Raw genomic sequence first — 13,560 nt, forward strand, 5'->3', positions numbered from 1 at the left:
GATAACACTGTGTCCTTTCAAATTCTGAGCAGTTTGCTTTTTAATCCTCAGAGATATCTTCAGACTACAGCAACAGTAACAGTATTACTTCCAAGGCAGAAGAGTGGTAAGGGCTAGGCAATGGGGGTTAAGTGACTTGCCCAGGGTCACACAGCTAGGAAGTGTCTGAGGCCAAATTTGAAGCCAGGACCTCCCATCTCTGGGCCTGGCTCTCAATTCACTGAGCTACCCAGCTGCCCCCCATTATTGATTCTGAGACAGAAGATAAAGGCATAAAAAAAGTATTGTGTATTGTGAGGGCAGCTAGGTAACATAGTGGATAGAGGGCCAGATGGGGAGTTGGGAGGACCTAGGTTTAAACTTCCTAGCTATACAACCTGGGGCAAGTCACTTAACCTCAATTCCCTAGCCCTTGCTCTTTGGCCTTAGTGTTGTTATGAAGACAGAAAGTAAGGGATTTTAAAAAGCTATGTAGTGTGTATGTACACCTATGCATATTTATATTAAACTTTATGAAAAAGAATTCCTCTATAGAGGCAAACTCTACTGTATTTAAAATAGAATTTTATTTACAAAAATATATGCAATTTTTCATAAATATACTTGCTATAAAAACTCGAATTAGATCTACATAGAAAGGGGCTTCCAAAAATTAAGTAAACGTTCAAGACTAGAAATTGTTCAGTTGTAGGGTTTGGTGAATTCTTTGTAATATGCATTGTCACAAGTTTTTCCAGGTGCAACCTTTAGAAGTCCCCCCAGTAGTTATCAAAGCCTTGCCCCCTCCCCAATAATTAGGCAATAATGATATTTTATTCTTCAACGCCATACCTACCACCTTCAAAAAGCCCTCTAGGTTTTTAGCACAACTTCTTCCTGGAACTGACACTATGGAATCCTTTAGGAAGCTTTTTGTAACCCACAGCTCTTCCTTATGGGACAGGGCTCAAAGCCAGACTCAGAGAACATCTTACCCAACCTCTTCAACACCCAGAGTCATTCTGATTATCTCTTGGTGCTTCCCAAATTAGGGTCATTTTGTCTTCTCATATAAGGCTCCCTTGGAGATTCTGCACCCTTATAGGAAACTTTAATTCTGCTTGTTTCTCCTTCCTGCCAGTTTCCCCAAGTCTCCTACATTGTGTCTTTGTGTTAGCTCCAAATCAGGTCTCCTAAGTCTAAAGAAGTCCAAATATAGTCTGGAGGGGTCCCAGGGATGCTTGAACTTCATAAGAATTGCAAGAGAAGAAGGGAACACAAATGCCTCTGATCATCTGATGCAGCTGTTGTTAGTGATCTCCCCAGTTGGAAGAGATTTCTTTTATCTGTTCTTAGAGTTCTTTGTGCTCCCTTTATGTCCTTATATTCTAATTTGCAGTTTATTTACTCGTGTATCCCCACCTTGTCTCCTAGAGAACAGTCATCACTTCATTTGTCTTTATGGGCATTACACAGCAATGGGAAAGGGGGAATGAAAAGGTGTTTCCTTTATTAGTACTGTTTAAAAATGATTAGGTCTTACTAATATACTTTTGGTGGAGTTATGATCTGATCCAACCATTCTGGAGAGCAATATGGAACTATGCCCAAAGGGCTCTAAAACTGTGCATAGTCTTTGATCCATCAATACTATTTACTAACCCCAAAGAAATTTTTTTAAAAAGAGGGGAGAAAAAAACCTATTTGTGCAAAAATATTTATTGCCGCCTTTTTCTGGTGGCAAAGGATTGAAAATTAAGGGGATATTGATCAATTGGGGAATGTCCAAACAAATTATGGTATGTAACTGTTGTTCTATAAGAAATGATGAGCAGGACAGTTTCAGAAAAATCTGAAAAGACATATAAACTGACGCAAAGTGAAGTAACCAGAATCAGAACATTGTGCATAGTGACAGCAATTTTTTTTGATGAACAACTGTGAATCACCTAGTTATTCTCAGCAATACAGAGATCTAAGACAATTCCAGAGACTCATAATGGAAAATGCTATCTGCCCCACAAGAAAGAATCGATGGGATCTGAATGCAAACTGAAACATACCATATTTCACATTTTTTTCTTGTTTGTTTGAGATCTCTTCAACAAAATAACTTATATGTAAAGATGTAAATCATATTGCTTACTGTCTCAGGGATGGGGGTAGGGTGGGAGTGAGTGAGGAAAAGAGGGTGGGGAAGGAGGGAGAGAATTTGGAACTCAAAATTTTAAAGAAAATGAATGTTAAACATTTTTTTACATGTAATTGGAGAAAATAAGATTTTTTAAAAGATTTTTTTTTAAAAAAGAAAAAGTCAGCTAATATAAAAAATGATTACATCTTTAAGGTCTATAATGTATTATTTAAAAAATACATGTTATTGATGGCTTTTGTTTTTTAGACTCTACATTTCCCAGTATATCCTTCCCCCAGTCCCTCCCAGAGAGTCATGCTTTATAATAAGGAATTTTAAAAGTCAGAGAGTAGCAGGGGGGACAGGAAGAGATCAGCAAAATTCTATTTTATCATTATAATTTCATAGCTTTCAGGTTTGATTGCATTAATGTTCTTTCTTTTCCTCTCCTCTCCTCTCCTCTCCTCTCCTCTCCTCTCCTCTCCTCTCCTCTCTTCTCCTCTCCTCTCTTCTCCTCTCCTCTCTTCTCCTCTCCTCTCCTCTCCTCTCCTCTCCTCTCCTCTCCTCTCCTCTCCTCTCTTCTCCTCTCCTCTCCTCTCCTCTCCTCTCCTCTCCTCTCCTCTCCTCTCCTCTCCTCTCCTCTCCTCTCCTCTCCTCTCCTCTCCTCTCCTCTCCTCTCCTCTCCTCTCCTCTCCTCTCCTCTCCTCTCCTCTCCTTTCCTCTTTTTTGGTTGTTGTTGTTGTTCAGTTGTTTCAATAGTGTCTAGCTCTCTGTGACCCCATTTAGAGTTTCTTTAGCAGAAATACTGGAGTAGTTTACTGTTTTCTTCTCTCGCTCATTTTATAGATGAGGACACTGAGGCAAACAGGGCTAAGTGACTTCCTCAAGGTCACAAAGCTAGTAAGTGTCTAGGGCTAGATTTAAAGTCAGGTCTTCCTGACTCTAGGTCTGGTGCCCTATCCACTGAGCAGCCTTGACTTATTTTGCATAAGTTCATATAAGAATTCCAATGCTCTTTTATATTCATCCTACTCGTTGTTTATTATAATACAGTAAGGTTCCATTACATTCATGCACAACTTATTTAGTCATTTCCCAATCAGTGGGGACCCACTTCATTTTTAATTCTTCACTACCTCATCATAAGCTACTTTAAATATTTTGGTGTGTATGGGACCTTAATTTTGTACCCCTGACATCCTTGGTCATATGTCTAGCAGTGGAATCTTACAGTAAAAGAAATGTACACTTAGTCATTTTCTTCTCCTAATTTCAAATTGTTTTCTAATTAACCAATCCACAGCTCTACCAACAATGTATTAATATGCTCATCTTTCAATAATCTTTTCTACCATTGATTATTCTTATTTCATTATTGTGATGGCTGAAATTTCAAGAGGCACTATTTCTGGATATTAATTTATTAATTGTCTGATCAAGTCAACTTAATTTGGTCAAATGCTTCTCTCAGTAATCAAAAACCAGGCAGTTCCCTGGACCGAATCCATAAATATAATTGTGGGAGCTCATTATTCAGCTCCCCCATTGGAAATCCCAAGACATCTCTAATTCATAAATAGCTAATTGCCAGTGGTCCTTCAAATAGTGAGTAGTCCCATGTCTTGCAGGAAGAGCTTCATTATCTTCGTTATCTATGAATTGGGTTTTATTGGTGGGGAGACATTTCTTGGGGTTCCTAAGAATAAGGGAAATGTATGCAAAAGTCAATGAACTGATTTGGGCTTCTAATCCCAAACTCCAGATATAGGAATAATTAAATATATATATATATGTATGTATTAAAAAAAAAAACAAATTCTCTAATTATCTTTGACGTTATTGGGGATGACATAAAAATTCAGAGAATGAGTCACTTTTATGAAGCAATTTACGGTTCACAAAGTACTTTCTTCACAATTTCTTAGTGAGATAGGTGATATAAGTATCCTTCCATTTTATGGATGATGAAACTGAGGCAGTGAGGGACAACTAGAATTACTCCACAAGCAAATATCAGAGCTAGAATTAGAACTCAGGTCTTGCCTGACACCAAGCCCAGGATTCTTTCCTATACCTCTTGTTGATTTACAAATGTTGAAGTTACATAGAAGGGAGAAAGGAAAAAATAGTATCAGAGACAAAGATAGGGTGTTGATATAGGAGGAGGAATCCTTTGTAGGTGAGCAGGTTGGGTAGGAAGAAATGAGGGCAGTAACAATGCTGCACTGGTACAATAGCCAAGTAAAAGCCAGGGGATGTTGATCATATCTATATAGAAGTACACAACCCTGTCAAGTGATCAGAGGCATTTGTGTTCCCCATTTCCCTTGAAATTCTTATGAAAGTCCAAGTATCCCTGGGACCCCAACAAACTTTGTTTAGACTGCTATACGCTAATGAGACCTGATCTGCAGTGTAGCTAATACAAAGACACAGTGTGGGGAGACACAGCCTCAGGGACACTGAAGGATCAACCAGAAGTGAAGTTTCTTGAAAGAGCTCTGAGTTAGCTCTAATATGAGTTAGCTCTGAGGGAGCTCTAATATAGAGGCTACATGACAGGATATAAAGGGAGTAACACTGGGTTACTGAGGGACTTGGGTGATATGTTCTCTGATTATGGCCTTGAGCTCTGTCCCATAAGTAGGAGCTGTGGATTATAAGACCTATAGATGGTTCAAGTTGGAAGATACTTCCTAAAGGGTTCCCTAGAGCCATGTTGGCGAACTTATGGCACACATACTAGAGTATGTGCTGGAGGGTGCTGCTCCTGTCCCCTCTCCTCCTCACCTGAGGACAATTCTCACATGACTCACCTCTCTGCCCAGTAGCCCAATGGGAATGCTTCCTCCCTCCCCTATCTGGGATAAGGCAGGGGGCTCACAGGGGGCTGCATGAGGGTTGCAGTTTGGGCACTCAGTCTTTAGAAGGTAAGGTTAGCCATCACTGCCCTAGAGTTAGTTACAGGAGGTTGTACTAATGTACTACATTGAAGTTCAAAGTTCTTTCTCACAAGATACCTCTAAGGAACCATGACCTCTAAGTCTGAGAAGCGGTCAATATGGGGTAAACTAGATGGTTGCTGAGTTTCTTTGCAACTCTCAGTTTCTGTGATTCTCAAGGGCAAGTATATATTTCCTTTTTCCCCCCTGAAATATGAAGTGCAATTCTCTCTGTCTCTCTCTCTCTCTTTCCATCTGTCTGTTTCTCTCTCCTATCCCTCTTTCCTCCTGTCTTTCTCTGCCTCGCTCTCATTTCTCTCCTTCTCCCCACCTCCGCTTCCTTCCCCCTCTCCTTCCAATGCTATATTTCAGTATCTAGAAGGTCAGGTTGGAATTGTCTAATTATGCACACTAACTGTTGCATAGTCATTATTTGAGAAAGTGTTGATTGATGTGATTATGAAGCTATCAAAGTATTAAAGTCTTTTAATTTTCATCTTTTTTTCCTAGTTTGGAGTTGATTTTGACTTTATTCTCAGCAGTCAACATCCTTAACTACACACAGAACACTGATTCTAAAATTACTCCCACATCAGTTAGCAGCTATTTCTTGCCAGACAGAATCTATTAAATTGGGGTTTTTTGGTAGGGGGGTGTAGGGAAGAGGGTGAGGAAGCAGGTAATGTTTTGGTGTTCAATATGTCCAGTATTTTCTGACTTTATCAAGAAATTAATAAATTTGTCACACAGGAATCTTTCAATTTCTAAATCCTGAATCCTATTTTCTAATCCTTTTGTTCATATCTTCCAAAGTCCCCTTTTACAAGGAAGTCACTGGCATTTGAGAACTGTTGACTGGGTTTGGAATATCCTGTCAATTCTATATAGAATTTCTCAGCTTTCCCCTATATGACAGATTGTGCTTACATTAATCATAAGCATGGTGAGGGGAGATTAGCAAATGTCCCCACAAAATAACACTCCTTTCTCCCTTTGGGAACACGATATAACAAACTACCAGCTCCTCTAATAAGCTCTCTGAACTCATAAGTTGTCCTTCCATTTGACCACCATACCTTCATGTTTTCTGGTTTTATTTATAGTGAGAATATCAATGTGGATGCAGTTCAGTTCCTCCAAAGGCCAAGAAACTCATTGGCTATTGGACAAAGATTTCATAGTTTATGTATCATCAGTTAATTAGTTTTTGTACACTGACAAGAATCAGGATTATTCTTAGTAACCTCTCTCCTCTCCCAGGTAAGTCAGTTAGCCTCTATTTACCTTATCTTTCTCTTCTATAAAATGGGAATGATTATACCACCTACCTCCCAGAGCTGTTGTGAGGTTAAAGTGAAATAATTTTTGTAAAGTGATATGTAAACTTTAAAATTTATATAAATTTATAAAGTTAATATCATATAAATAGTAGTTGTTATCACTATCATCTTCCTCTTCTAATCCATTTTATCCATCACTGCCAGAATAATCTTTCTAAACTATAACTGATCGGCCTCCTATCTAAAAGCTTTTGGTGGATCCCTACTGTCTAAAGTTCGCATCCCTTACACAGGCATTCAAAGGCTTTCATAGTCAGCCTCCAAACTGCCCTTACAGACTTGTTACCTAGAACTCACACATCGCAGGTTCCAGCCAAATCAAACTCCTTGCTCTTTTCTGAGTGCCACCTATGTTTACTCACATCTATGCCATTGTCTTTGCTATTTCTCTCGCCTGAAATGCCCTCCTCCTTTTATGCATTAATTCTACCCACTGAGTTTGAAACAAACTTCCCTCCCTTCAAACCTCTTTCAGGCCACTCGTTAGAATCGACCAGATTATTTTCTGTACTCAAAGAGCACAAATTCATTGAAGGCAAGGTTCATTTTTTGTTTTATTTTTCATTTAGCACTCCCTCTCCCAGCACTTAGAACAATATCTCAGACAGAATGAAAACGCTCAATAATTTTTCTGCTGAATAAATACATTTAGCTTGAAAATTAAATATGAATATTATCTTCCCAAAGAGTGTTCCTTCCTCATCTGGAGAGCGTTGAGAAAAAAAGCAGAAACATCATTTGTCAAGTGTTCTTTTCAGGAGAAGTAAGTTCTTAATAGTCCCCTTGCCTTCTCTCTGAGCTGTAGTTTTTTTGTTGTTCAGTTGTAGATTCTCCATGACCCCATTGGGGTTTTCTTGGCAAAGATATTAGAGTGGTTTGCCATTTCCTTCTTCAGCTCATTTTATAGATGAGGAAACTGAGGTAAATAGGATTAAATGACTTGCCTAGCATCAGTTAGTGAAGATGAGTCTTCCTGATTCTAATCCCAACTTTCTATCCACTGTACTACCTCTCTGCCCTAGCTTGAGCCAGATAGAGGAGCCTAAATAAGGGGCTTCCTTATCGCAGGACAGGGCTTCCTATTCCTTGTTCTCTCCTCATTTCCTTCTAAAGGAAGAGTACTCAATGCTGTCTGGCTTGGGGAGTGAGACGTCAGGGAAAACATTATAAAACAGGGAAGGCAAGTTGGATAACTAAAGTACCAGATTTCATTTTGTCACTCATTTAAATACATCTGTATAAGCACCTGCCATATGTATAATTCACTGTTGGAAGCCACTGCAAGAAACATAAAGAAAAATCAGGGGATGACTGTTCTCAGGGAGAAACGGCTGGGGTACATGCATAAATAAGCTACAAATCAGAATGGAAGGGCATGGAGGGACTTTACAGGACAGTAAGATCAGGGAAGAGAGAAGTCACTTCCCTGAGGAAGAGTCATTGCATTTGGGTCTTGAAGGATGGGAAGGAGGTCAACAGGTAGAGCTTGGCAAGAAAATGAGGTCATTCCTTGTGTAATGATACAGGTGGGCAAAGGGGCTCAGGCTAGAAAGCACGGGGCAGTCCCTGGGGATGGTGAGAACTTCAACTCTGCTGGAATACGGTGTGGATCAAGGGAATGGGGCGGCATAAATAAAGGTAGAATGGAGCCAGACTGTAGCAGGCTTCAAATGCCAGCCGAAAATGTTCTTTATTCAGCAGGCGCTGAGGGTCCATTGAAGATTCTCAGGGAGAGGAACACCATAATCCTGTCTGTGGACCTGACAGGAAGTGGCAGCGTTGGAGTTGCTTTGAACCAGTTTGATACTGAAAGCATAAGCCTCCCCACGTCTTTCTTAGACCCTTTTTGACCGGCTTCTGAATAGATAAAGTGAAATGAAGTCCTTGTAAAGGCGACAGAAAACGGAGGGCTTTTTACGTAGCCATACGGACACTTTCCAGGATGGGGGACAGTCAGTGAAAAGGCTTCCAGTTCCTCAACAAAGCATTTCCATGTTCAATCCTAAAGTTAATAGGAAACGACTGGATCTATATAGGCAACATGCATGTATGTATGTTTACATGTGTATACATACAAATACATGAACATACATGCATTTGTATGCATGTGAGCTTGTTTGAGAGCTATTATTTCCAATGGGCTAATTTGTAAGTTAAGGAAAATTTGGAAGGCATTTGATAAGTCTTCCTTAAGACTATTATAATATAGAAAATGCAGAATATGCACATATAGAACATGTATTATATATTTATGTGTTCATGTATATGTAATATAGAAAATGCAGACATATGCACCTATACAACATGTGTTATATACTTATGTGTTCATGCACATGTAATATAGAGAATGTAGACGTGTACATATATAACATGTATTATGTATATATTTATGTGTTCATATATAGGTAATATAGAAAATGCAGACATATGCACCTATACAACATGTGTTATATACTTATGTGTTCATGCATATGTAATATAGAAAGTGCAGACATGTACATATATAACATGTATTATATGTTTATATGGTCATCTATGTGCAATATAGAAAATACATATAGGCACACATATACAACATACATTATATAATTGGGTGTTTGTGTATATATACATAGACATGTGTATAGGTGTATACATATTACATATATGTTTGAGAGTCATTACTTCTGACAGAGACTATTTCATAGGTTAAGGAAAATCAGGGAGGCATGCAATTCAATATATCTTTAAACTAGCAACTTTAATATATAATACACACTAGACACATGTATCTACCATGTGTGCATGTATACATATGTGTTTTCATACACATTTTGGAGGGAAGTTTGGGAGCTATTACTTTTCACTTGAGCTAATTCCAAAGGAAAATTCAGAAAGTATTTGATATGTCTTCCTTAAACTAGCTACTAGAGTATATAATGCCTATTATACAGACCGTGTATTGTATATACATCCAGTGTGAATGCTTGTGCATCTATAGGGACATACATCCACATCCACGTATGCATATATGTGTTTGAGTTATTACTCCTGATTTAGGCTAATGCATAGTTTAAGGAAGCCGAGGGAGGTCCTCAATGTATCTTCTTGCGTACTAGCTACTGTATTTATAAATGTTTGGTCTCGGTGTGGACATTTCCTCTCTCTCCACACGCACACGCACACACGCACACATGCGCACACACGAGCTGTAGCTCTACGCTGTGTGTGGGAGGAGAGTCGGGAAATAGGAATCCACAAAGCAAACGACCTCGAGGGAACTCGGCTTTCAGAGAATAATTGCTTTCACAGAAACTAATAGGATTTACCCCTGAGGAGAGTGGGAAACTTCAGGGATGTGCCCAAACGAGAAGCAATCAATACGGTTCTGAGCAGCTGGGAAAATCACATCCAGATGCTAATGCACTTGGACAAGGACAAGCTCAATTACCTGCTAAGATAGTCACGAAGGTCCTTGGGGAAAGCGGAGGATGGACTCATCCTGTAATTGCTTTAAATACATGTTAATAAAATGTCCATCACTTTCTAGAAGGGTCCTAATGAACCACCACATGCACACGGAGAGAGCCTGCTCTAAGCCGCTGGGCGGCCTCGGGCAAATTACGGAACCGCTCCGAGCCTCAGTTTTGTGATCCGTCTAATGGGGGCATCCGTACCTTCCATGCCCAAGTCGCAGAGCTATTAGGAGAATCCAATGAGATCATCGATGTAAAATGCTTTGTTAATGTCATAGAGCATCAAATGCAACCTGAATGTCAGCGGTGATAACGATGAAAGTGATCATGTGATGATGATGACTGTTTAAAGACTAATTGTACTCTGAGACTAATTAGAAAGTCAATTAATGAAGAATCTGTAAGATGGGAATAATAATTACCTACCTCCCAGGTAGGTAATAACAGGTATAAAACACTTAGCACAGTATCTGGCATAGATAGATTAAATAGGTAGAAAGATCGATAATCAGACAGACAGACAGACAGACAGACAGATAGATAGATAGATAGATAGATAGATATCTAGTATAAAAGTTAGAACTTTCATACACATTCATACAAATTTAGTGAAACAGGATTTGATCTATAATGAAATTACTTTGCTCTGAAATTAATGGTTTAAGATGACACAGGTTGAGATGGAAGAGGAAACTATTTCTAGTTTGCCTTTTAAAAATGAGTGCAGAAATAATAAATGTATAGATAATTTTTTTATAAATATTTTTATTCTACTTTGAAGAATTGAACATCTCCCTTTATTACATCTTATCATTCTAATAGAATATAAGTTCTTGATACCTGAGATTGTTTCCTTTTTTTCCTTTTTATCCCCAGCACAGTAAATGGCACATAGTGATGCTCAACACATGTAAGGTAAATTGAATTAAGTACTTTTGGTTACATTAAACTATCTTGTATGAGTCTGTGGATAAAGTAGAAATTTAATAATTACCACAAGACAGATTGAATTATTTACTCCTTTTAAACTTAGAGTTATAACAGGCAAAAAAAAAAATGGAAGGGGGGACTCTACTGGTCTTTTAACATCATTTTCATTCAAATTTTAGTTAAATGGTTAAATTTTTCCATTAGAAACTTCTGCTTAATTAAGAGAAAAGGAAAATATGAAAAAGTATGGCTTGAGATAATTTAAGTAATAACTCCAAAAAGTATAATTCACAGACTAAAGGACAGAGGAAGAAAGATGATAAATCAATACAGAAAGGCCACCAGCTAAGATTTCAAAACATCAATGAAGAAACAATCGTGTTGTAAAGTGAATAAATGTAAGGGCTAAAGGTAGAATGAATTATTTAGATGTGATCCATCTTTCCTTTTCTGTAGAAAGCTGTGAAATTTGATTAACTCACTCAAAGTGAAGATAATGATTTATGGCACAGAGCTCTTTTTTTCTCTGGCAACATGAGCATGATAAATGTTCGAGTAAACAACAAGGACACTATGACAATGGTACATCAATACAGTGTCTGTATATAAAATACAAAAATTTTTGCTTTTTTTTGTTTTCTGTATTTTTTAGACCAGAATAGCAAAAATTCCAAGTAGTATTTGTAAGTTTCTATTAGGCTTCTGACTTACACATATTCTTATTGCTAAGTGATGCTTCAAACAGAACTGATGGTTGAAATACATTTTTTCATGTCAGTCAAAACTCTGAATGCATAGAATCAGAGTCTCAGAGTTGAAAGGGATCTCAGAGGTCATCTAGTTCAAACCCACCTGAAGCATGGCTTCCCTCTATGACATCTTTGAAAAATGGCCACCCAGACTCTACTAGGTTCATTGGTATTCACTGCTAAATTCATTGTTTATTTTAAAAAAATCAAATGAACTAAATAAACCATGATGCTATAAGGAAACATGTAAACATGGATGACAGCATAACCATCAAGGACTTAAGACACCAAGATTCTTGCTCTAAGAATTCATCCTAGGACCAGGGTTTCAATCTCTAATACCTGACATGCCCCACAAAAGAAAGAAAAAATTAGTTAATATTTGACCTGTGACCTAGTGGCAAATCACTGTGCTAGTTAGTAGAAACTGTCTTTATTTACAGAGAGGCATTACTTTCACTGTTCCCACTTCCTCTCCTCTCACTCCTTAACCTTTGGTCATCTGTCTTATGACTTCACCATTCAACAACTCTCTCTAGATGGTATAGTGAAGGCAGGTACTATTATTATCTCTGTTTTAAAGATTAAAAAACTGAGGATCAACATCAATTGAAGTGACAGGGCTGGGTCACTTAGGCAGTAAGTTTGCAAGATGGGATTGAACTCAGGTTTTTCTGACTCCCAGTTCAGGAAGCTAGGCTCACAGCTGTTTTGTTTCCAAAGTGGAGAATCCTGGGAGGACCCTGAACAGCCTCCTTGTTCCTAACATATATGATGGTTTGGTTTAGAAGAAAAATACATGAATGATAGCACCTCCATCTTCAGCCTTTACTCAAACGCATCCTTTCTGTATGCACAGCTGGTCAGGTAATAAGCTAATAGAGAAATAACATCTGGGCCAAGCACTCTGGTCAGCTATCTCTGCCCCTGAAACCCAAAACATTAGAAAAGAGAATGCAGCAAAGCCTGAACTAAGTTGACCAAGTCGGCACTGACTTATAGTTTTTCAGACAGCCCACAGTAATTGTGTTCATGGTGGTAGTTTCTTGGCAAGCCAGCAAACTCAGCCTCTATCACTAGTTGCAGCCTTAACTACACAGAACTCAGGGTCTTTTAATCATAGAAATGGAAAAAAAAATCTGAGAAATCATAAAGTCTAATCAATACCTTTTCTAGGTAAGAAAACTAGGACTTGAGCTAAGGAAGGAAATGATCTATTAAGAGGTATAAAAATGGCTCAGGGCAGATCCAGGATGAACATGTTTATTTTGTGAATCCTAGGTCAGCATTGTTTTGACTACCCCAATTCTTTTGTGATGGAACTTTCTCCTAAGGGACTTCATGGGAAAGGCTATGTGAATAGATCTCTTCACTCACCCAGAAATGATTTGTTTGGACTGTCAAATTAACCCTGTATGTGCTGAAATCATAAAATTACTCACTGATTATTAATACATTTCACAGGAAACTAATGGTCTCTAGGAAACGAAGATTACAAGGAAACCTGGACTCATCTTTGAATAGACAACTGTTTTGAAAATTTCTTGGTCTACTGTTGAAAAGAACACTTTCTGTAACTATGGTCTCTGTGGATTATAGTTTCTTCTGCTAGTAGCGGAGACCATGTTAAAGGTATTCCAGTACTCACCATGGAACCATGGAGCAATCGTGTCTGAATTTTTCTCAAAGCCAGCTCGCAGTGGGATCTGCTCCTCCTTAAACCATGTGACGATGTTTTCTTGGGCTGAGTGGGACACAGATCTCTTCACTCCTTGATTTCTGTCATTTGCAAAGGATTGATTTTCAGTTAAATTTAATACTATTGATAAATCTAGAATCTTCTAAAGGGATACAATATGCACTTAAAAGCCCAAGCTATCCAGTTAGAGGTACTATGGAATTTGTTTTTCCATCCTATCCCTCATGGCCAGAAAAGGAATCCTTTTCCTCATCTTTCCAGCCATCTTGATAAATGCACCTGACAAAAATGCCATGAAAATTTAAGTGAGCCATGCGTATGACCAACTGCTG

At 38.3% G+C, this 13,560-nt stretch overlaps 1 protein-coding gene across 2 annotated transcripts in view; it reads right to left on the reverse strand.

The window, feature by feature from the left end:
• The window catches only part of SH2D4A (SH2 domain containing 4A), a 117,582-nt gene that overhangs the window by 11,370 nt on the left and 92,652 nt on the right, over positions 1-13,560 (reverse strand). For both annotated transcript variants that reach the window (XM_007476431.3, XM_016432779.2), the window contains exon 8: positions 13,178-13,308. In XM_007476431.3, coding sequence (XP_007476493.1) covers positions 13,178-13,308 — 131 coding nt within the window. The remainder of the gene's footprint in view (positions 1-13,177; positions 13,309-13,560) is intronic.

This window comes from Monodelphis domestica, chromosome 1, assembly GCF_027887165.1.
Source record: "Monodelphis domestica isolate mMonDom1 chromosome 1, mMonDom1.pri, whole genome shotgun sequence".
Lineage (NCBI taxonomy): Eukaryota > Metazoa > Chordata > Mammalia > Didelphimorphia > Didelphidae > Monodelphis > Monodelphis domestica.